Here is a 24,985-nt window from a genome sequence, read left to right on the forward strand (position 1 = left end):
CCTCTCCGTGCGGCTCTCTTCCCCATTTCGCTGCTTTGTTTTCATCGTTGCTCCTCTGATCATGGCTGCCCATTCTGCAGAAGAACCGTTCCCCTTCCATGGACTGCTTCCCAAAAAAGAAACAGGAGCCACGTCTTATCTCACCAGGTTCCCCGAGTACGATGGCCGAGGAGTGCTCATCGCTATCCTGGACACTGGCGTTGATCCCGGGGCCCCCGGCATGCAGGTAAATCTCACCGGCAGCTGTCTCACGATAGCTGTTAGCTAGCAGTTGGAAGCTAGCAAATCTAAAGGCCCAACTCTTTTACATTATATACTCACAATAACTATGAAAACAAGCTCCATGGGTGTTGTGAAAAATTGACTGCATATGTTTCCCCTAGTTGTTCAATTGTGTTTCGGTGCTAGAAAAACATACTAACGTTAAAATGTTCTGGTTGACATACCTGCTAGCATGTTAGCCTGGCAGCTAAGAGCTAAATATGACCGCTTTAGTTTTGATTCAACCTCCCCACTAATTATTCATAGTTTTGCCTGTCAGCTGGTTAACTACCATTTGGCTGTTACGATTAGGAGCTAAATTATTTTTTAAACGATATTATTAGTTGCAAAAATATAGTATGGTCGTTTAGTTGAATGTTAGTGTGTCCTTACTACATGTTTACTGCCAAGTCACACTGGAACCTAACGTTAGCTTAGCAGCTATCGACACCGTTTAAAGCCAGTGAGTCATTGACAGTTTCCATACAGTTTTGTCTGTTTGAAACCAGCGTGTTTGGCACATCCTGACACTTTTCTTACCGCTACTTTATTACACTTAAAATAAAGAGTAAACCCACTTGTGCATAACAATCGTGTTGGTACTGTGTGGCAACTCAGAGGCAAACCACACACATTTCTTGGGAATGTCATAAATTGCTCTCATTTTGGGAGACTATGTATGTTTCAGTTAAGGTATCCAGGGTAATGGAAAGTTTTGTACATTGGAAATAAACATGACTATGTCATAATTATATAACTGAGATCACAAGAAGGACATGACAATAAAGACCAAACCCCCTACTTTAGAACAATAGTTAGATATAATAAGATACTTTTACTTATGTTTTTATTTTGTAGTGTTTATTTGATTTTTATTTTCCGTCTTTCTCATTTTAATAAAGTGAACCATCACAATACCTGTTTTACATTCTATACATTTCATTTCATCTAGTTGGCATTTTTATCCAAAACCACTTACAATAAATACATCAACCAATGACATCAACCACTTTTCATAGTTCTCTAAAACTCAACTATTAAAGTTAAAGATATGCTAATTAAGGTCTACTTTTGTCACTGATGATAATGGGGTAGGGGCAAAGCAATTGAAGTTTCTTCACTATTAATGATGGTTTGAGCATTACTCAGTCAAATTAAAAATCATCACTCCTTCTTTTAGGTCACAACTGAAGGGAAGCCAAAGATCGTCGACATCATCGATACAACAGGCAGCGGTGACGTGAATATGACCACGTTGGCAGAACCTAAAGATGGGACAATCACTGGCCTCTCTGGTAGAACACTTAAGGTTAGTACAAAGAGTAAATAAAAAAATGAAAGGATAACGCGTATGTTGCATAGCAAATACTCATGTTTGTTTTATCTAACTATATCATTGGATCTACGTTTTTGTATTTTGTTTGAGTATAATCTCACACTGTCTATCTATGTCTTCCAGATCCCACCTTCCTGGGTAAATCCATCAGGGAAGTATCGCATTGGAGTTAAAAATGGCTATGAGTTCTTCCCTAAGGCTCTAAAAGAAAGAATACAGGTAGGAAGACATGACATTAATTTTCTACCATGTCTGTCATAGGTTTGTTTCAAAATGCATGTTTTCAGAGTCCTGTAGATAAAAGTTATGAAAATGTATCTGCTTGCTATCCTCTGTGGTTGTTTTATTGCACCTATGTTGTACATCTATTAGAAAGAGCGAAAGGAGAAGTTGTGGGACCCACCACACCGAGCAGCACTAGCAGAGGTCTCACGCAAATCCGAAGAGTTTGACCTCTCTCACCCAACACCCTCACAGGTCAGACCTACACACTTTTGAGTTCTTTTTGAGTTTTTTTTTCTTTAGTTTGAGTCAATGCAGTTTCTAGTCACAGTAATTTGGTGTTTCCTAATCTTATTTTCTTTCTCTTTCCAATATGTCCTTGCTTTCTCTCTCTAGATGGAGAAGTTACAGAAAGAAGAGCTGCAGAGTCAGTCTGAGCTGCTGGCGTCACTAGAAAAGAAGTACAGTGACCCTGGTCCTGTATATGACTGTGTTCTTTGGCATGATGGATTCACATGGAGGTAAACCATACCAACATTTATCCTTTACACACATTTTTTTTTCCCACTCCTCGTCACTTCATACTATTCCTTACCAATAGCATATTTTTCCTTCACATTGTCTGTTCTTGTTTGTTCTCTTTAGGGCTGTGGTCGACACTTCAGAGAGTGGAGACCTGCCCCAGTGCACCGTGCTGACCTCCTACAAAGAGTCACAAGAGTATGCCACGTTGGGAAATGCTGAGATGCTCAACTACTCCGTTAATATTTATGATGAGGGAAACACACTCTGCATCGTCACCAGTGGAGGTATTTCCCAAAGCAAGTAGTCCATCTCTTAAAGTACTCGGCGCATTCTCTAGTCTAACTTGCTTATGTGCTTTTTAAAGGGGCTCATGGGACACATGTCGCAAGCATCGCAGCAGGGTACTTCCCAGAGGAACCTGAGCGCAACGGCGTGTCCCCCGGTGCCCAAATCCTGGCTCTTAAGATTGGAGACACTCGCCTCAGCACAATGGAAACAGGCACTGGACTCATCCGCGCGGTATGATGCCCAGACAAATATAGACAAACAATCATTTTTTCCTCTTCTTGCAGCCTTTTAATTTTCTCTCTTTTCTCACTCAAAGATGATTGAAGTCATCAACTACAAGTGTGACCTGGTTAACTACAGCTATGGGGAAGCCACCCACTGGCCTAATACAGGGTATGTATTGCAGCTGGGGGTGTGATTGTATGGGTTTGTTTTGTGTGGAACACGTTCACTGATTTGTCAATTTGTTTCCCAGGAGGATTTGTGAGGTGATCACTGAGGCTGTGCAGAAGCACAATGTGATATTTGTTTCAAGTGCAGGAAACAACGGCCCCTGCCTTTCGACGGTCGGCTGCCCAGGAGGAACCACCAGCAGTGTCATAGGTACGTAGTCAATCATAGTTTAGCCTATTTAACTTTGTTCGTGATGGCTTTTTAATACTTACAGTAGAAAATACAGAAACACATTATGGCCATTATTCCTACAGCTAAAATAGTTAGGAGTATGTTTTACCATGGAAATTCTGAAAGCAATCATGGTTAAAAAAAAGAAAAAGGTTAAAGTACATTGAGTTACAAATTATGTATGTATTCATTTGATTTACATGTTAATTCCTGCCCCCTTCCACTCTGTAGGAGTTGGAGCATATGTGACTCCAGACATGATGGTGGCAGAGTATTCCCTGAGAGAGAAGCTACCTCCCAACCAGTACACCTGGTCGTCCCGGGGCCCCAGTACAGACGGGGCCCTGGGAGTCAGCATCAGTGCGCCAGGTGGGGCCATTGCATCTGTACCCAACTGGACTCTTCGTGGTACACAGCTAATGAACGGCACTTCTATGTCGTCCCCTAATGCCTGTGGCGGCATCGCACTGATCCTCTCAGGTGCGTACAGGATCTTGGACTCATAATAGATGTAGGAATATAGTGCATGTATGGAAGAATCACAAACATTTAAATATGATGCTAATGTGTGTGGTTGTGTGTGATTATAGGATTAAAGCAGAATGGTATCCCTCCCTCTGTTCCTGCGGTGAGAAGGGCGCTGGAGCAAACAGCTTTGAAGATCGATGACATCGAGGTGTTTGCACAAGGCCATGGAATAATCCAGGTAACTCCTGTGTGGTTTGTGACCGTCTTAGCATCATCATAAGTGTTTAGCCGTTTCCTAACATGTTTCTGTGTGCCTTCCTGTAATCTGCTCCCTCTCTTCATCTCAGGTGGATAAGGCTTTAGACTACCTCACTCAACACGCCTCTTTACCCACAAGCCAACTAGGCTTCTCAGTAAGTGTCGGATCACAGAGAGGCATCTACCTCAGGGACCCAGCCCATGTTCTCGCACCCTCAGATCACGGAGTAGGAATTGAACCAATCTTCCCGGAAAACACAGGTTTTTTTATATTTGGTTACACACTCATCACATGTACATCTTTTCTATTTGTCAAGTCTTTATATCTTTTAATCCATCTTCCAACGTCCACCACAGGGAACCCTGAGCGAATCACCTTGCAGCTACACTTAGCGCTGACATGTGCCGCCCCTTGGGTCCAGTGCCCCTCCCATCTAGAGCTGATGAACCAGTGTCGCCATGTGAACGTCCGCATCGATCCTGTGGGGCTGAGAGAGGGAGTGCACTACACAGAGGTAGGGATAACTAAGAGAGAAGAATGAAAATATGGGCGTTGTTTCTGTGTGTTTTCGTATAAACCTGGTCGCTTTGATTGTGTTTTTTTTAGGTGTGTGGGTATGACACATCAGCACCTAGCTGTGGACCTCTTTTCAGAGTCCCAATCACAGTTATAATCCCTGCCAAGTGAGTTCTTACACCAAATTGATTCTCTTAGAGGTATCTCTGTGGCTGACAACCGTCTCCCTCTTTGACCTGACAGAGTGACAGATAGTCGTAATCCAGAGGTGTGTTTCACAGACGTCCACTTCAGACCGGGTCAGATCAGACGCCACTTCATCACGGTTCCTCAGGGAGCCTCCTGGGCAGGTCAGTGCACCTCGTGCCTTGCATTTCTAATATAAATTTGCTCTAAAGTTTAGTTCAATAGAGTGTATCTTTTTAAATACTCTTGTCAGTGACTTGAAATCACTTTCCCTTCATCATTTTGTCATCATCTACATTCTCTCTTCTCACTGTTCTGCTGTTTCTCCCTCTCATCCCACCCCCCACCTGCAGAGATCACACTGACCTCTCATTCGGTGGACGTGTCCTCCAAGTTTGTTCTCCATGCGGTGCACCTGGTCAAACAGAAAGCCTACCGAGCTAATGAATTCTACAAGTTCTCCTCCCTGTTGGAAAGAGGCTCACTAATTGAAGCTTTCCCAGTGCTGGTACGTATAACTAATATACAAATTTAAAACTTTTATTTATCTAGGGTTTTACACAGTCATTCTGTGTGTGTGTGAAGCAGCTCAAATAAATCTCCACAAGTGCTTTGAATGTAGCAACTTATTTATCTAGTAAATTAACAAAAACGACTCATTACTTATTATTGCATCCCCTCTCCAGTCTGGCAGGATAGTAGAGTTTTGTATTGCACGCTGGTGGGCGAGCCTTGGAGACGTCACAGTGGACTACAGCATTTCCTTCCATGGACTCCACACTTCCCCTTCACCCCTGCACATAGTAAGGAGAGCGAGAGAGCAAAAACAGAACAAAAATACATATCAGCAACGCTGACAGATAACCCAGGCATTGTCAGTTTGTAACTCTCATTTGTCTCTTCCCAGCATGCCTCAGAGGGAGTGACGAGTTTTGATGTGTCGTCTCCACTGAGGTACGAGGAGGTGTCCCCCACTATCACCTTTAAGTCTTGGGTTCAGCCTCTCAGGTAACGTCAGACACACACACACACACACACGTGGATTGTGTTGTTCCACATCTGTGCAGTTCATTGTTTCATCCTTCTTCGACTTCTTGTTACAGGCCGTTAAATTCAAAGATAAAAGCCCTTGGATTGAGGGACATTCTGCCAAACAACCGACAACTCTATGAGATTGTGCTCACCTATAGCTTTCACCAGGTACTGCCAACACCATCTGCACTCTGAGAGGGAATGTTGATGTTCTTGTTTTCTTGTGTGTGTGTATCTAATCTCCTTTTGCTCTGTCCTCAGCCGAAGAGCGGAGAGGTCACCCCCAGCTGTCCCATGCTGTGTGAGCTGCTGTATGAGTCTGAGTTTGACAGTCAGCTCTGGATGCTGTATGACCAGAACAAGAGGCTACTGGGCTCTGGGGATGCCTACCCTCACCAGGTACCATAGCCACGATAAGAGCTAAGATTACATTGTCTTTTACAGATGTTCACTCGTATTTGTGGTTTTGTTTGTTGTAGTTTGAAGTGTAGGATTTTACAGGTATAAGTGCACACAATGAGCTAACACATCTCCCCTCTGTCTTTTTTGCTTCTCCAGTATTCTCTGAAGCTGGAAAAGGGGGACTACACTGTGCGTCTGCAGGTCCGCCACGAGCAGTCCAGCGAGCTGGAGCGCCTTAAGGACCTACCGTTTGTGGTTTCCCACCGTCTGTCCACCACACTCAGTCTGGATGTCTACGAGTCGCACCGTGCTGCCCTCATGGCCAAGAAGAAGGCAAACTCTCTCACCCTGTGCCCGGGCGCCACTCAGCCCTTCTACGTCACAGCCCTGCCAGACGACAAGTGAGTCAATTTGACTAGGGACTTCTCTCTTGTAATAACATATTCACAGTCGAGGAACAACCAGCTTTGACAGCTGTCGATCCTTTCAGACCCTCAAAATCTCTCATTAAATTGGCTCAGAGATTAAGATTGCCCCCCGGTAACAGAATACAATTGAATCCATATTCTAAACACAATAAATAAATATTTCATTATTTGTTTTATTATTGTGAAAAATCTATTTAATATTCCTGTCTTTTTCTTTCTCCCTTTGTTTATCTCTCTTTTATTTATTTTTTTCAGGGTCCCAAAGGGGACGAGTCCAGGATGCTATCTTTCAGGTTCGCTGGTTGTTCCCAAGAGCGAATTTGGCAAGAAAGCAGTAAGTTATTTGTTGTTACCCTCTATCTTCCAGAGCATTAGTCCTCCTGCATCCCGTGATTTAAAGTCAGGTAGCTTTCAGTCTACACTAGATACTTCAGACATACACAATTGTACAGATCTTGGTCAATCCTATAGCGAGACCTTATTTAATGATACAAATCAGAAATTCACTCATTTAATGTGTAATGCCCCAGCTACTTCTTCCTAGAGAAGAAGATCATTGCTCCAATGCTTGTTGCTTTCCCATTTTTAAGGTTCTCTATGGTATCTGTCACCACCTTTAGACCTGGTCGGAGTCTGGGTTTTTTTTCTGCTTGAATTGGTTATTAACCTCTTGTTTGATGCATACCATTTGGAACTTTTCTCTTTTTTTTTTTTTACCCTTCTCATTTGCCTTTGTCTGCGCTTCTGCTGTGAGCACCGCTGTCAGATCTCCACTTACTGGTTCTGGCTGTGTATGGGCTCATTTGGATTGCAAATTATTAATAATAATTAAAGCTGCTAACCTGATCGAACGGACTCAGATGATATAAATAATAGCGAGGAATGATATAAAACAAACAGAAGGTCTGTATAAAATGATCAGTCGTTTCTAATGGAGGAACAGATATCATAGCAGACAATGTTTAAGTGACATATTTAAATGGAAGAGCAAAAATGTAAAAGGCTCTCTGATGTGTGCAGTACAATGGCAAATGGATTTTCTTCTTGAGCTGATTCTCACAAACTCTATGGGCTGCAAGTGCTCCTCTTTACCGAGCTAAAGTGTTGATGCATCGCACATCTCTGAAGACTTTAGTGTGACTCGGTGGCATCAGCACCTATTAACAAATTGTGGTCAATGTTTTTATGTATTGTTTCACTTTGCGTTTTCTTAAGTTGGGGTCTCTTGCACACATGAATTTTACTTTTGTCAAATATTCAGAGATAAATCAGAGTGTCAACATCAAGTACACAGCTGTTTACAACTATCATTGAGGAGAGTATGACAGGTAGGTGGGTTACACTCCTGACAGTGAGGATGAAAGATGAAACATGAAGAGAGAATCCTTTTTTTGGTTTGTTTGTGTTGTCTTTTCCTTACTGTGTGTTATTCTGACCACCAGGGGCAGGCCTCTGCAAAACGACAAGGAAAGTTTAAAAAGGTACTGGATGAGCTAGAAACACTGTACAACAGAACGTCCACTGCTCTCCTGCAACAGATGGAGCTTACAACTAAATGGCATTTCTTCAATCTTCATTAATTATTCCAAATTATGTCATAATTGCTGTAGTGAAATATGCACAGGCTAGCCTTAGTGGGTATTTCTTTTGATATAGAGTAGATAAAGTTTTCTGGTGGTCGGTTTAGCTTAATATCGTATCTATAAATATGAACATCGATTGATAATGACACTTTTTAATCTTGTATAACTGGGAATTAAACACAATTATCTTGATTTAAAAAGGACATAATATGAAAGACTTGGAGTCACAGAACATTAGCAAGAAGAGGTTGAGAGTTGGGGATATTTGCAGTAGTAGTACAGGAGGTCATTCTTTATATTGAATCAGTTATTTCTTTGACAGAACAATTTTTGTGTGTGTTCGTAAAGGATATCGTTCCGGTCATCTACCACCTAATTCCTGCTCCCAACAAAACGAAGAACGGAGGAAAGGAGAAGGACAAGGAAGCAGACAAAGAGAAGGACGTGAAGGAGGAGTTTGCGGAAGCTATGAGAGACTTAAAGATCCAGTGGATGACAAAGTGTGCACAGTTACTCTCCTGCTTCTGTTCACACATTGCTCGCTTTTCTTTTAAATTCTCAGTTAACCATCCGTCATCTTCCCTCTTTTCTGTTTAGGTTGGACACCAGCATCATCTATGATGAATTGAGGGAAAACTACCAAGATTACCTCCCCCTGCACGTGCAACGACTACACCAGCTGGACTCTGAAAAGGTAAGGGAGCACACCAGCAGGAATAAAAGAGGAAATGGACAAATCTTTAGCCGCATTAAACCTCAGGAGCATGTCATTATTTTCCTCAAGTAAGGAGACTAAACACAGCAACTTCCTCGGCTCACATTGTGTCCTTCTGTTCTTGTTCAGGAGCGCGCCAAACGTCTGAAGGAGGTTGTGTCTGCAGCCGACATCGTCATCTCCCACATCGACCAGACGGCCTTGGCTGTTTACCTCACCTTGAAGACTGACCCTCGGCCTGATGCCGCCTCCATCAAAACGTATGCCAGACAAAAGAAAATAAGAAATGTAAACTTCTTTTATCACTGTCACAGTCAATTGATAGAATTGATGCAACAGAGTGAGAGAATAAGAGAGTTAACCACAGAAAAAGAAAATGACAGTACCCCATTGAACATAACTTCAACTTGTGTCTTACCTGGCATCAACTCATAGAAACAGTAGCAGGGTTTGGGTGGTAGTAACACAGATAGTGACATATTTCACCAAATTATAAAGTTAGTTTGTATTTGGAGTTTACAATAACGGCACGTGTCTCTGTGGAGCTTTTTGGTGGGGAGTTGAAATAATCAGCCCTTTACACATTTCTCTTCTGTCATGCTTGCAGTTGTTTGGTACAGCCAGCAAATGCTTAAGTTATCAAAACGTAAGGAGGATCTTTCTTAGTTGTGAAAAAGTCATCATCCCAACAAATATTACTGAACTGCTGAACCCGCTTCTGACCTTTCTTCCCCCTCTGTTTCAGTGACATGGAGAAGCAGAAGTCGTCGCTGCTGGACGCTCTGTGCAGGAAGGGCTGCGCTCAGGCCGACCAGCTCCTGCTGCCCCCCACGCCGCAGGACGGTGCCGCTGCGGTCTTGACGGGACCACCACCGGCAGCAGAAGAAGAAGAAGAAGAGGAAATTGGGGACCAGGTGGCCAGCAGCTCTGATGACTCCGTGCAGAGTGTGGTTATAGCGTTGACGGAAACATTTTGGGAGGTGCAGAAGTGGGCGGAGCTAACTGACTCCAAGGTGAGACAAATGTTTTTTTAGAAATGAAGAAGAGGTCAACGTTTTTCCCTTTCAAAAGAGGATTTTTAAGTTAATTAGCTATTGGAAGTAAACATTTTGGATTTCATCTGCCATTGTTGTGGTCTACTACCAATACCGATATTTTCCTTTTTCAAAAACGGTTAAAAACTATTTTCTCTACTGTTAATGGGATTGCGATACACTTTAAGCGTATCATTTGTTTTTGTCTTTCATCTTTGCCACTCTTCAGGTATTGATGTTTTCATACAAACACGCTCTCGTGAACAAGATGTACGGCCGAGCTTTAAAATATGCCTCAAAGATGGTGGAGGAGAAGCCCAGCAAAGACAACATGAAGAACTGCATCCAGGTACGAGAGCAGGGCAACCAGTAATGAAATACTCAATATTTTTGGCTACATAGTCTCCAAATATGAAATGGAATTATAAACAAACCACAGTTGTTATTTATTGTAATCTGTCCGCTTTGTTCCTGTGTAAGACCTTTCTCTTTGTTTTCCAGCTGATGCGACACCTCCGATGGACCCACTGCGCCACCTTCAGTGAGAACTGGCTCCCTGTCATGTACCCCGCAGAATACACTGCTTTCTAGGCACAGACGCACATGCATGCACGAGCACAGTCCATCACATGGTAACTTGAATATCATGCCCCTCAGGGTTACATGGTCTATGCATCTGTGGTTTTCAAATGTAGATGTAGACGGACACCAAAATGAAGGATGACAAAGAGTGTGAACAGTTAGAGACACTCGACAACTTATAAGGCGAGAGGGGATCACTCTCGTCCTGTCTGTAAGTGTTCAACATCAGACACAACAGACAAATTACAAATCATTTACTTCATATTCTTTAAACCTTTTAAACCGCTGTCAAGGCTTGAATATACTGTAGCTCGGTGCTTTCTTAATTGGCTGTTGTCCTTCTTATTTTGGTGTCAGATACACATTTATAGGCTTTCATATCCCTGCTCGTCCGTCAGATTTCCAGACTCCATATCACACACGTAACCTCATTCACTGCACATCACATAGATCACCTCAATCTCTCATGTAAATATTGTAGAAGGCCACTGCGGACTCCAGGGACGCATTCGAAGTCTTTTACAGAAAATAAGAAAGAAATGACTGCGACCCTATCGACTCACTTTCAAAAGGGACAGCAGAAAAACTGGCCGTTATGATACTTAGAAGACAGGAGGACTTTGCTGCTGCACGATGTTCGGACATACGAGGTCACACACGGTCTGCCCTATCCCTGAAATAAAAGGGAGTCAGAACTTGATCACTTCTTCTTTGTTTGTTGACTGTTTCAGCCAGGCCTGGTCGATAAATTTAACATTTTGTCCGGCTGTCTTTTTAGGCTCTGACTAGAGTACACAAAACAATATTAAGGGTGCCTTTCTACTTGTACCTTACCCTTTTTTTCAGTTGCGATGAGAAAGTGCGAGGCTGCAGAACCAGTAGCGTCTACAAACACTCATTTTACCCATCATCCTAAAGCTCATATATCTGCAGTATGCAGGCCGTCAGTGACTTGTCAGCTACTAGGAAGCCACAAACACTTTCAAGGCTTCGGATGTAATGAGCAGCACATTTCAATAAAAACTTTACTTACAGACCTCAATCACATCCAATTTGCAGTTTAGAGAGAGCGGAAGGATGTCAACATTTCATTGTAAAATGTCCACGCAGTATTAGACGTTTTTTCTGCAGCATTCAAAATGTTGCATTTGTACACAGTGTCATAAAATAATGTACATACACACATAACGTAAAAAAAATATTAAAATGCAATAGGTATATTCAACAAATATTATTCTAATTGATGTATTTTGCATATATGCATGTCTTCTAGGGTGTAAGGAGGAACAATGGTTTATTTTGAAGCAGATTTTAGTTTGTTTCAATTAGAAAGGTTTTAAATCCCAAACAAGGTTCTGATGATTGTCCACTGTTTGTTGTTTTCATGAGTGTGTGTTTGTGAATGACTTTGTTACTTGTGAACATATTTTTGTGTCCCTGAACATTTTCTCCCTACAGAACGGATGGTAGCCAATTAGGAGGCTAAGCATGGATTTGTTTTTGGTTTGTTTTCTGATACATTATTTACGTGCCAGTGGTTTTGTATGTTTTATTAGCTTTTCTAAAAATACATAGCAATTTAACATGGGATCTTAAGTTATGTTTAATGGGTTTTCTCAGTCAACTGTTTTTTTTTTCAAGATTGATTAGGAGATTTTTTCAAACCTTCATACTGAACACCAAGTCTGCATTAAAGGACTTTAAACCAAATGTATTCATCTATTTACCAAGGAATGGTGGAGATTTTACATAAGGATAAAACATTTTGACAAATTTAGAACGTTTTTATTCCACATGAGAGCTTTCTGTTTATTCTACCTCACTGGGTTCAGGTTCTACAGGCAATGTCACAGAATATAAGAGGAGAAGAAAAATGATCTGCCAAGTATAAAACTGCATCTCATACACATACAACAGGCATGTTCCTTTAAAAAAAATGTCACCTCATCAATTATCTTAAATCTGTACTTTAAATTATTTTAGATTTGTGACCTTTTTCCGCTTTGAATCTGTAAAACTAAGAGAATTATTTTCTGTCGGTCTGTAGTGGTACCAGTTTAACAAAGGATTGCCCCATGATAAGTTGGTGTGAAGACACAAAAGGCACAGCATTATAAAATTTTACAATAGGAGGAAATTGACTTGCCTTAAAACCACCCAGTGTGAGAACCACACGTATGTAATGGCTCGAAATTGTATTCGATGACCTCACATGTGAAGGATGCATACATAGGAATTCAAATGCAGCTATTTGAAAGCCGAGGCCTTTCATTCTCATTCGAGTAAACAATATCTTCTGAGATGACTGTAAACTATACTAACTATACACACTCCGCCGAGCAGTTGGCGCAGCCCATGTTGACCCTGGTTAACGCCACCTCGTGTTTCTGTTTTTAGCCAGGGCTTGCAGACACTCTCTGCAGCAGTGTCAGCACCGGCCTCTCAGAGTGCCCAGGGCTTACTCAAGTCATTTGGGTTTAAATGAATTTGTGCTCATTGTTTTTAGGCTTTTTTTTTCTTTTGTTTTCTCTTTGTCTTTTTTCTTTTTCATGTGTTTGGACTTTGGCTGTTGCAGATGTTACCTTCAGGTCTCTCCTGTCTAAAGTACATTGCCACTAACAGTCTCTCTCACAAATGGCCTTAACTTTAACCACAGGACTGTACCGTCCATTTCTCTTTATCTGTTGCTTTCACTCTACTGGTGTCAGGAAATACTTCTTCTGGATGTTGAGTGTTTATATTTGTAGTCATAAAATGTAGTAAATGCCAATATTTTACAGAATGTTATGAAATAAGGTTGTATGCTCTTAGTATAATTTTATACCCCTTCTTCCTTGATGACATGGGAAAGACCCGAGCTACTGTCACACTATTTTATTGTCACATGGAAATAAGTCACATACAAGGAAAACAAAACTGAATAAAAACGATTTGGAAGAATTACTGTGCTCTAATCATAATTTGCATGTAAATTGAGCGTTTTTCAAGAGTGTTTTTGTTGTGTTTTTAGTAAACCGTTATTTGACTGTATTCAACAATATAAACATTTTACATGCCAACAAGAACAGGGCATTTCATAACTGAGACAACCATGCAGCAAACTATTTTTTAGATTTAACTGATGAATTGTTTTGTCTTTAACATCTCTTTCAAACGTGTGCATTCAAAACAATGTGAAACATAAACAAATTAAGGATACTATCACACCGAAAAAAGAGAACACAATAAATCAGAAAAATTCACAAAGTGGAAAAATGCAAAAATCAACCATTTTTCCTTGAAATATTTTTGTCCCCCTTCTCACAGACACATATTGGAATTGATTCCGATAAACTTGACTCAGACCTTATGTTTAACAGTTTTGAGCTTATCAGGATATACATGTAGCTCATAAGGTTGTATATATAGTATTAGACCTGGATGATGTGTAGTAAAAAGTGCAAGTGTCCAGGAGCTGCACCTAAACGCACAGATTATGAGCCAGTTGGCTAAAGCACACACAGGTAAAGGCCTCATTTGATCATTTATGTTTTATCCAGGTCAATTATAACAGGACTTATTCAGATGAAGCGAGTAAATGTGTAAATAATATTAAAGGACACAAGTGATGCAAGTTGAACTTTTAAAGCTGCGCTGTCCCAAACTATTGAAGTGTTTCTACTTATTATATTTGCTCAACTGTGCACTATGCTGTGATTGTCGCCCTTCACTTCCCAAAGAATAATGATAATGATGCATTTAAACAGAGGCCTGTAGGGGTAATTGATAAATCTCTCAATTTCTGCACGTTGCCATGAAGATCTTCATCTCTCCGTCTTCAACCAGCAGACTTGTGTTGAAAGCTTTTTTAAAGTTCTCAGTGAAAGTTAGATCAGTCTCAAACCTCACCTTGTTGGCCCAGATCAAAGTAGTTCCTGGCCTGCAGAAATGCTTCATGGTGACCAGGAGCTCGTCCAGGAATTCGTGATGATAGACCACATCAGCGGCCAGCACGTAGTCGTAGTGATGAGCAGACAGAGGGTAGGTGCGCTGCAGGTCGTAGCCCCAGGACAGAGTTACTACCTGCGGCGTGTGCATGCAGCGGCCCCTGGTGTTCCTCATCACATTGGCCAGCAGGTTACCTAACACATCAGGTAGGTCTGTAGCTGTGGCTGAGGCTCCTGAGGATGCAGAAACAATGATCTGTCATCAACATGGCTACAGAAACAGTAAAACACACCATACTGCTTTGTTAAGATAGTCAGTGCTTGTTTTGTTTTTTAAAACATCATAAATACGCTGCTGAAAAGCAGAGACAACCTCAGCTTTTATTATGTTCATAAGTGACTGGTATTAAGTATTTTTCATAAACAAGATTCAGTTTTATATGAAAACCTGTCTGAATATTAGCTGATCAGATTTTGGCCACGTTTTTGGGGGGGTTTTGTAACCATGAGCCAATAACCAACCTAGGTACACCCGCCCACCTTGTCTACTGAATCTCCTCCTAGAGCACCCTTATACCTCGCAGAGGGCGTAGATTTGTATTCATAGCTACAGACATAGAATCAGCACTTTTGAAGCAGGCCTGAAACAGAGGGGTTAATGGTATAATGCATGATCTGTCAGCAAAATCAAGTAACTTGTACAGTTTGCTTAAATCAAATTATGCCCAAATCACTACAGCTCTTTCACAGTGTGTGTCTTTGTTAAGTTTAAGTATTTTGTTGCTTTGTGTCAAAGTGTGTGTCTTTTATCATCTGGACTTTCCTAAATTTCACTGATTATGATGTCAGTGTCTCTACTTCTGTTGTTGTGTAAGTCGATGGAGAGGCACTCACCCAGCAGACTGGCCACAATGGTTACCAGGCCAGTTCCTGCTCCCAGCTCCAGCACCCGCTTCCCCTGCAGGTTTACCCTCTGCCTGTTGCTGTCCAGATATGAGCACAGAGCCAACGCCTGCAGGACAAACACACCTCTGTAAAACCACAGAAAACTACAACACTGTATTTATTAAATGTATTTAGAGGTACTCACTGCTGGCCACATCACTGCACCATAGGAGTCTATGGACTCACGAATGACAATGTCGTGCCCTGCGTAATGGTAGACATCTTTACCAAAGGGGTTTTTGCTGCTGGGGACCCAGGCTGGACGTCTGGCCTGATGCTCAGCTTTTTCTGCGAGGAGAGGAGGGATCATTCTTTAACAGAGATATATCTACAGTCAGCCTTAAAAGCAATAAATACAAATGAACAAACACACTGTGGACACTCATTGATGCAACATAAACATCAAACACAAGGAAAAGGATCATGAGTCAGCTGTTTGATATGATGCATTTAAAATATGTCAGATCATTTCGTATGTGAATTAAAAAGTTGCTGCTTCTCTTCCTGATAACTTCCTCATAAAGATTTATAAATAAAGTTTATTATTATTACTGCTATATTAATGTAAACCACAGGACAGCCCTACAGGTGTTTTGTATTTATAGAAGTAAAAAAAAAAAATCATAATCAATGAAAAACACTGCATATTAAAAATGTTTGTTTACTCCAGATATATTTCCTTCCTTTCTGTGTAAACTTTTCCAATCTTTATAAGTATCAAACCTTAATACATTTAAAACCATATGAAGACCTAAAAGGCTGAGCCCTAGCATCAAGTGCTGATTGATGGGCCAACCAACAACAAAACTTGAAATTCATTGATCCAAGCCACACTGGTTTAAAATACAACATTAATATACCTTTCCTGTATACATTTCTCTCTTTGTGTCTTTATCGCTGAAGGTGGGTGACAAAAACTTTTGACCTTTCAAACAGAGGTGAACTTGGTGAATTTGCATTTTCACAGATCATGAAGTTGACTCACCTGTAACGTTGTCCTCACTGGCTGTGGTGTTAGAAATTAACTCTGGTTTTTCCTCCTCATCTTTACAGTCGACTTTGGGGACCATTGTCTCCTCTGTCTCTTCCTGTCCATCAGACTCAGGCATGTTTTCTCCTTCATTATCATCTCTCCTGGGGTCTGGCTCATGTGTTACATCATTGTCTTCACTTGTCTCTATATTTACAAGCTGAAGTTCAGTGTCGTGATTTTCCTCTACAAGCTTTTCGTTGCTTTTCTCTTCCTCCTTTCCTTCCTCCTTCCCTCTCACACTCTGGAATTCCTGATCACTCTCTCCCGCTTCTTCTCTGCACGTTGCCATGAAGATCTTCATCTCTCCGTCTTCAACCAGCAGACTTGTGTTGAAAGCTTTTTTAAAGTTCTCAGTGAAAGTTAGATCAGTCTCAAACCTCACCTTATTGGCCCAGATCAAAGTAGTTCCTGGCCTGCAGAAATGCTTCATGGTGACCAGGAGCTCGTCCAGGAATTCGTGATGATAGACCACATCAGCTGCCAGCACGTAGTCGTAGTGATGAGCAGACAGAGGGTAGGTGCGCTGCAGGTCGTAGCCCCAGGACAGAGTTACTACCTGCGGCGTGTGCATGCAGCGGCCCCTGGTGTTCCTCATCACATTGGCCAGCAAGTTACCTAACACATCAGGTAGGTCTGTAGCTGTGGCTGAGGCTCCTGAGGATGCAGAAACAATGATCTGTCATCAACATGGCTACAGAAACAGTAAAACACACCATACTGCTTTGTTAAGATAGTCAGTGCTTGTTTTGTTTTTTAAAACATCATAAATACGCTGCTGAAAAGCAGAGACAACCTCAGCTTTTATTATGTTCATAAGTGACTGGTATTAAGTATTTTTCATAAACAAGATTCAGTTTTATATGAAAACCTGTCTGAATATTAGCTGATCAGATTTTGGCCACGTTTTTGGGGGGGTTTTGTAACCATGAGCCAATAACCAACCTAGGTACACCCGCCCACCTTGTCACATGAATCTCCTCCTAGAGCACCCTTATACCTCGCAGAGGGCGTGGATTTGTATTCATAGCTACAGACATAGAATCAGCACTTTTGAAGCAGGCCTGAAACAGAGGGGTTAATGGTATAATGCATGATCTGCCAGCAAAATCAAGTAACTTGTACAGTTTGCTTAAATCAAATTATGCCCAAATCACTACAGCTCTTTCACAGTGTGTGTCTTTGTTAAGTTTAAGTATTTTGTTGCTTTGTGTCAAAGTGTGTGTCTTTTATCATCTGGACTTTCCTAAATTTCACTGATTATGATGTCAGTGTCTCTACTTCTGTTGTTGTGTAAGTCGATGGAGAGGCGCTCACCCAGCAGACTGGCCACAATGGTTACCAGGCCAGTTCCTGCTCCCAGCTCCAGCACCCGCTTCCCCTGCAGGTTTACCCTCTGCCTGTTGCTGTCCAGATATGAGCACAGAGCCAACGCCTGCAGGACAAACACACCTCTGTAAAACCACAGAAAACTACAACACTGTATTTATTAAATGTATTTAGAGGTACTCACTGCTGGCCACATCACTGCACCATAGGAGTCTATGGACTCACGAATGACAATGTCGTGCCCTGCGTAATGGTAGACATCTTTACCAAAGGGGTTTTTGCTGCTGGGGACCCAGGCTGGACGTCTGTCCTGATGCTCAGCTTTTTCTGCGAGGAGAGGAGGGATCATTCTTTAACAGAGATATATCTACAGTCAGCCTTAAAAGCAATAAATACAAATGAACAAACACACTGTGGACACTCATTGATGCAACATAAACATCAAACACAAGGAAAAGGATCATGAGTCAGCTGTTTGATATGATGCATTTAAAATATGTCAGATCATTTCGTATGTGAATTAAAAAGTTGCTGCTTCTCTTCCTCATAACTTCCTCATAAAGATTTATAAATAAAGTTTATTATTATTACTGCTATATTAATGTAAACCACAGGACAGCCCTACAGGTGTTTTGTATTTATAGAAGTAAAAAAAAAAAAAAATCACAATCAATGAAAAACACTGCATATTAAAAATGTTTGTTTACTCCAGATATATTTCCTTCCTTTCTGTGTAAACTTTTCCATTTTTGATAAGTATCAAACCTTAATACATTTAAAACCATATGAAGACCTAAAAGGCTGAGCCCTAGCATCAAGTGCTGATTGATGGGCCAACCAACAACAAAACTTGAAATTCATTGATCCAAGCCACACTGGTTTAAAATACAACATTAGTATACCTTTCCTGTATACATTTCTCTCTTTGTGTCTTTATCGCTGAAGGTGGGTGACAAAAACTTTTGACCTTTCAAACAGAGGTGAATTTGGTGAATTTGCATTTTCACAGATCATGAAGTTGACTCACCTGTAACGTTGTCCTCACTGGCTGTGGTGTTAGAAATTAACTCTGGTTTTTCCTCCTCATCTTTACAGTCGACTTTGGGGACCATTGTCTCCTCTGTCTCTTCCTGTCCATCAGACTCAGGCATGTTTTCTCCTTCATTATCATCTCTCCTGGGGTCTGGCTCATGTGTTACATCATTGTCTTCACTTGTCTCTATATTTACAAGCTGAAGTTCAGTGTCGTGATTTTCCTCTACAAGCTTTTCGTTGCTTTTCTCTTCCTCCTTTCCTTCCTCCTTCCCTCTCACACTCTGGAATTCCTGATCACTCTCTCCCCCTTCTTCTCTGCACGTTGCCATGAAGACCTTCATCTCTTCATCTTCAACCAGCAGACTTGTGTTGAAAGCTTTTTTAAAGTTCTCAGTGAAAGTTAGATCAGTCTCAAACCTCACCTTATTGGCCCAGATCAAAGTAGTTCCTGGCCTGCAGAAATGCTTCATGGTGACCAGGAGCTCGTCCAGGAATTCGTGATGATAGACCACATCAGCTGCCAGCACGTAGTCGTACCTGTATTTAGACTTGGGAAAGGTTTTCTCCAGGTCGTAGCCCCAGGACAGAGCTGCTGACTGGGGTGTGTATTTGCAGCGGCCCCTGGTGTTTCTATTCACGTTGGTCATCAGGGTGCTCAGTACATCTGGGAGGTCTGTGGCTGTCACCCAGGCACCTGAGGACAAAAAGAGGTTAATGGTTTCTCCTTGTTCTGGCTGGAGAAAGATACCTTAAACCCACAGCACGTGAACTCACAGTACATCACCCGACTCCATAACACAAACTGAGAATAACTGGATTTTCTAACTCTAGTGTTGCTGTTAAAAAGGTCCACCGTAATGTAGGGAAAATGGACCAATCAGTTGCATTTATTTTTATTCAATTTTTATTACATTTGATTTATTTTAACTTCTGTCTATGTTTAAGTAAGTCACTCTGAAATAACCATATGAATAAAGGATTTTTAACATTTCTGTTTCAACTTGATGTTCCTTACTTTTAAGAGCCCATGTATATATATTTGAACCTCTCACCAAGGAGCGCAGCTACAATGGACAGAAGGCCAGTTCCTGCTCCGATCTCCAGGACCGATTTGTCCATTAAATTCAACTGTTGGCGTTGGGTGTCCAGGTAGTGACACAGAGTCAGAGCCTGAGGGAAACCAACATGACTTACAATTCAACATCTCTGAGTTAATTTTGTCGTACAGCCTCAGAGTAAAAGCAAAAGCATGTCAATAATTCTCCCCATAATTCAAAAGCGTATTAAGAAGTGTAAAGATGTACTGTCTTTCAAATTGTGGTGAATGCAATACAAAAAAAGTGCTTCTCACCCCCGGCCAAACGGTGCCTGCGAAGGAGTCCAAAGCCCCTCCAATGACAATCCTTTCCCCAGCAAAATTGTACACATCTTTATCTATTCTGGAGCAGAAGCACGGAACCCAGGGTAGTTTTTTTTGCTCCTGGTTTTCTGATTCCTCTGAAGGATACAAAAATCAGACACTTAGATCTCTGTGGTCTCTCTGTACGAGTTTTGAAATGTTTCACATCATGCTTTATATTGCTCATATTCATTTTACCTGGTTGCTCCTCTTTATCTTGTTCACCCCCATCTTCCTCCCTCTCCTCTCCCTCCTCCTCCTCCTCCTCCTCCTCCTCCTCCTCCTCCTCCTCCTCCTCCTCCTCCTCTACCTCCTCTCCTTCCTCCGAAGTTATCATATGATAGTTTCCCAACAAATAGTATGGTGGCAAAGTATCCATGTAGGATCCTGTCTGCTGTTGGCCTAGGACAGACAGATTGTATGTAAAGTTGTCCTTAAATTAGTTGAATCTTTTCTTTAATATATATATTTATTTCTGATACTATGTCCTAATTTTTAAAATGGAAAATACATAAAACAGATAAGAGGATAAACATATATTTGTTATTTGTCACTTTTAGTTCAGCATTTCTCCCCTTCATTTTTATATTGTAATGTAATTGATATGCTCATACCATAATTTTTTACTTACACCAGCTGATGTGATCATAAATACTGTAAAGCATGATAAGCATGGAAAAACTATGAATATGTGGGAGAAACGTTTCCAAACATACTTTGCAAATTCTTAAAAAAAAACAATACCATCAAATGAAATACTGCAGTGTCACTTGATATACAGTATACCATACTACTCTTCTTCTTACAGGGATTTGTAAACATAGTCAACACCTCACTCGCAAACCCCCTGCCGGTGACCTTTGACCTTACCTGCTGGCGCTCGTTTTCCCAGTAAAGGATCTCAGGAGAAATCAGACTGCATCCGGAGACCTCTGACTCTGAGGTTATAGAGACTGAGCATCCTGTTGCCACACCCATCACCATCACAAGGGCATAGGGTATTTTTAGACCCTTGCAGGAGAACCGAACACAGGCAAGAGTGTACTTAGATACAAGCACACACACATACACACACACACACACACACACACACACACACACACACACACGCTTAGACTAACACAAACAACAAAGATGAGTCCATGGGGGAGCCAAAACGAGAAGAGCGAGTGACGATACCAAGCAGCCATTTATCTTTGCCTCCAGTAAAACTTATGGGCTTCTCTGCTTGTACTTTCTGGAAGCCACAATGGACTGTAACCTCACACGGAATATCACTTATATGGATATAAAATGAAGCAGTGAATTATTGGCTCCTATTTTAACTATACTGAATGATTTTCAGCTGATGAATGTCTTGGGTTTCAGACAAATATTGCATGTTGCACTGGTAATCCAGCTGGTAGTCTACAAATAATAAGGTAGAAAAAACTAGACCGATACATGATTTGTGTTTGACTTGAGAGAATCTTAGCAGAAAGCCCTCGAATTGTGAGTTGAAACATAAACATTTTGAACGCAAAAGCCTCATTTGAAGAGGCCTCATGCATATTACTACTTAAAGGTAACAAACATAATCTAGAATGAGTCCATGCTGCTCTTTTTTTCCTGCAATGTCCTCAATTGCTCTACCAGAAATGGGAGGTAACAGGATCAGGCTGGCATTTACACCCTAGCCCCCCTAAGCTAAGGAGGGTGCTCCTGTAAGATAAACCTCAATTCGATGTCTCTGAGTTACACATTCACAGCCTTTGGACATAAAGTTTTCCTTCCCAGTTTCAGGAATCGTGAAACTAAACCCACTAACATCCCAAAACTTGAAGTGCAATGTTAATGGGGAGTGTACAGCGGTTAGGTCATTGCTCAAATGTGTGTTGATGTGTTGAAGCCTTATTTGGATTACAGATAAGAGTTTTTAAGCTTGATGAAGGGCAGCAGTTTTTTCTGATCCTTGAGTGAAAGGTTTCTCTTCTCTAAAGACTGTTGAAAGAATGATAAAGTTACTCGATACCTCTTTAGGGTGCAGACAGTCATCAGCTGTTGAGTCTTTGTTTGTTTTGTCAGTGATGTATTGCACTGTGCATCGCTGCCTCACTTCCGTCACAGGGGAAAACTCACAAGAATAGCTGGACAGAAAATGTTTTAAGACTTGGAAGGATGTGTTCAGTATCAGATTAAATAGGTCATGTTAATAACAGATGACTCAAACTGAATCTTTCTAAGATAAACAAGCTATTTGTAGAGTTTCCGAAACATGCAAAGTTTTTGTGTGTTAATAAAAAATGAAAGAAAATCAAGTTTTTGTTGTGTTTTAATCTTTTTTACTTTCCCAACTCCAAGAAGTGCATTTAAAATATTTTGAGTTGAAGATGGCAAATCATACACCTCTATATATAAGTTGATGTGTAATAACTTTGAAGCTAAGATTTACCCTCCTGTATTTAGGTCCCCAGAGTACAACATTATAGACTGCCCTTCAATACTTTGATTGAAATATTGAAATAAATATATTCCTCTTCTGACAGTGATTAAAACGTGATCAAATTGTCCATGTTTGAGTTAAACAGCAACACACCACCTAACTAAAATGCATAAGGTCATCAGAAATCTACTGAAAATCCAGAGCCATTTTGACCCCAATCGCTAGTGCTGTGAGGTGACTGAACCAAAACATGATCAACCAAGACCTGACATTTGAGAGTGTGGCTGTTGATGGCTGTCAACCAGCTTTAAAAGCTGAATGTGATCCTGCAGAGGGGGAGCTTAGCCATGTGACAAAAACAAAAAAGCATTTGGAGTATTGATGTCACCATCCTAACTGGTGAGACCAACCCAAAATGCCACCCTATTAAACATGAACAACATTAAATGTGTGCATTGAAACAAAGTTGCCAAATTAATTATTAAAGAAAACAATTTAGGTTCAAAATATCCCTTAGTTTTCAGAGGGCACTTAATAATCAGATCAGCAACAAGGAAACGGTGGCAGATTGAATTTAATGGTACTATTGGAGTCTGAGGTCATATTTAATATTATTGCATTGTATTGCATTTTTAGTAAATAAATACACAAGTAAATCAAATTACAAAAGGTGAAAAACATGGATCATAACTTAATGTTGCAAAAATATTGGCAAATCAAACCACTATCATAAAGACGAGAGGTAGAAGAGAGATTTAGACCACTGGACTACATCCATGAAAGCACTTGACATAAAAAAGAAATAGAACATTGCCATATCAACACACACACACACACACACACACACACACACACACACACACACACACACACACACACACACACACACACACACACACACACACACACACACACACACACACACACACACACACACACACACACAATCAGGAAGTAGTCGCTCTCTTGTCCCTCCTCGAAGCTCGGTACAGTTTGATGCTCAGGCTGGGGAGGTTGTACAACTCCTCCAGATTGAAGCGTTGCCGAAAGCGGTCGACAAAGCTGTTCTCTGGGTCCAAACGAAATCTCATGGCCCACAGGATGTGTGTTTTCCTGGCACAGGTAGTCAAAAGTGTCCATCAGCTCCTCAAGGTAAGGATGGGAATACACCACATCGGCTGCCAGGATGTAATCGAAACCATGTGTGGCACGTGGGAAACGCTGATCCGCCTCCTTACCCCAGAAGAGTTCTGTCACCTGGAAACACAACAGACTTAGGGTTGAGTTATACGGTTTATTAAATCCCTTTCTATAATGCAAAGCCCATTCTTACGCTACTTTTCATCTAATTCATATCGGGTTAGCTACACAATTTCAAGGAACGAAAAAGAGTAAATGTTATTGTTGGTCCATTAGCCAAAGAGAAAAATCAACAAAACACAATAAAATAAACTTAACACAAAAAGTAAGGAACTTTGTGTTTGTCAGCTTATTTCTTTGTAGTAACAATGCTTCTTGGCAATACATCTTAAAAAGAAATCAGCTACCAAACATACATTTCCTTACATTTTGTATTAAGTTTATATATTTCTCATGGCTTTTTTGTCCACTAAACCTTGGCTTGATATTTAAAATATACAGTATCTCACAAAAGTGAGTACACCCTTTTTGTAAATATTTTATTATATTTTTTCATGGGACAACACTGAAGATATGACACTTTGATACAATGCAAAGTAGTCGGTGTACAGCTTGTATAACAGTGTAAATTTAATGTGCCCTCAAAATAACTCAACACACAACCATTAATGTCTAAACCGCTGGCAACAAAAGTGAGTACACCCCTAAGTGAAAATGGCCAAATTGTGCCCAAAGTGTCAATATTTTGTGTGTCTACCATTATTTTCCAGAACTGCCTTAACTCTCTTGGGCATAGAGTTCACTAGAGTTTCACAGGTTGCCACTGGAGTCCTCTTCCACTCCTCCATGACGACATCACGCAGCTGGTGGATGTTAGAGACCTTGCGCTCCTCCACCTTCCGTTTGAGGATGCCCCACAGATGCTCAATAGGGTTTAAGTCTGAAGACATGCTTGGCCAGTCCATCACCTCTACCCTCAGTATCTGTAGCAAGGCAGTGGTCATCTTGGAGGTGTGTTTGGGGTTGTTATCATGTTGGAATACTGCCCTGTGGCCCAGTTTCTGAAGGGAGGGGATCATGCTCTGCTTCAGTATGTCACAGTACATGTTGGCACTCACGGTTCCCTCAATGAACTGTAGCTCCCCACAGCCGGCAGCACTCATGCAGCCCCAAACCAAGACACTCCCACTACCATGCTTGACTGTTGGCAAGACACACTTGTGTTCATACTCCTCACCTGGTTAATAAGTTTATCTTGGTCTCATCAGACCACAGGACATGGTTCCAGTAATCCATGT

General features: G+C 41.1%; 2 protein-coding genes across 4 annotated transcripts; one reads left to right on the plus strand and one right to left on the minus strand.

The window, feature by feature from the left end:
* tpp2 (tripeptidyl peptidase 2) lies at positions 1 to 13,401 on the plus strand. 3 transcript variants are annotated; one of them, XM_063881287.1, is made up of 29 exons: positions 1 to 226; positions 1,442 to 1,570; positions 1,721 to 1,816; positions 1,970 to 2,074; positions 2,216 to 2,340; positions 2,465 to 2,628; positions 2,709 to 2,863; positions 2,949 to 3,025; positions 3,108 to 3,235; positions 3,488 to 3,736; positions 3,847 to 3,962; positions 4,072 to 4,243; positions 4,340 to 4,497; positions 4,590 to 4,666; positions 4,743 to 4,849; positions 5,039 to 5,193; positions 5,372 to 5,488; positions 5,593 to 5,693; positions 5,789 to 5,885; positions 5,979 to 6,116; positions 6,276 to 6,520; positions 6,803 to 6,881; positions 7,990 to 8,028; positions 8,479 to 8,630; positions 8,728 to 8,824; positions 8,975 to 9,105; positions 9,591 to 9,858; positions 10,109 to 10,228; positions 10,381 to 13,401. In XM_063881287.1, the coding sequence occupies exons 1-29, from the start codon at positions 62 to 64 to the stop codon at positions 10,468 to 10,470; spliced, it is 3,852 nt and encodes a 1,283-aa protein (XP_063737357.1). In that variant the 5' UTR covers positions 1 to 61; the 3' UTR covers positions 10,471 to 13,401. The 3 variants fall into 3 exon arrangements, with proteins under 3 accessions (XP_063737357.1, XP_063737358.1, XP_063737359.1); XM_063881288.1 differs by lacking the exon at positions 7,990 to 8,028; XM_063881289.1 differs by lacking the exons at positions 10,109 to 10,228; positions 10,381 to 13,401 and having other exon boundaries at positions 8,975 to 9,133; positions 9,591 to 9,736.
* A 404-nt stretch (positions 13,402 to 13,805) lies between these two features.
* Positions 13,806 to 24,850, minus strand: LOC134862879 (uncharacterized). The gene is made up of 13 exons (XM_063880978.1): positions 24,569 to 24,850; positions 23,493 to 23,804; positions 20,962 to 21,136; positions 20,324 to 20,527; positions 20,078 to 20,223; positions 19,779 to 19,896; positions 18,719 to 19,420; positions 17,876 to 18,018; positions 17,680 to 17,797; positions 16,318 to 17,019; positions 15,478 to 15,620; positions 15,282 to 15,399; positions 13,806 to 14,621 (listed from the first exon to the last, which is right to left on the minus strand). The coding sequence occupies exons 1-13, from the start codon at positions 24,848 to 24,850 to the stop codon at positions 14,236 to 14,238; spliced, it is 3,549 nt and encodes a 1,182-aa protein (XP_063737048.1). The 3' UTR covers positions 13,806 to 14,235.
* Between the last annotated feature and the right edge of the window lie 135 nt (positions 24,851 to 24,985).

This window comes from Eleginops maclovinus, chromosome 4 (genome assembly GCF_036324505.1).
Source record: "Eleginops maclovinus isolate JMC-PN-2008 ecotype Puerto Natales chromosome 4, JC_Emac_rtc_rv5, whole genome shotgun sequence".
Classification (NCBI taxonomy): Eukaryota; Metazoa; Chordata; class Actinopteri; order Perciformes; family Eleginopidae; genus Eleginops; species Eleginops maclovinus.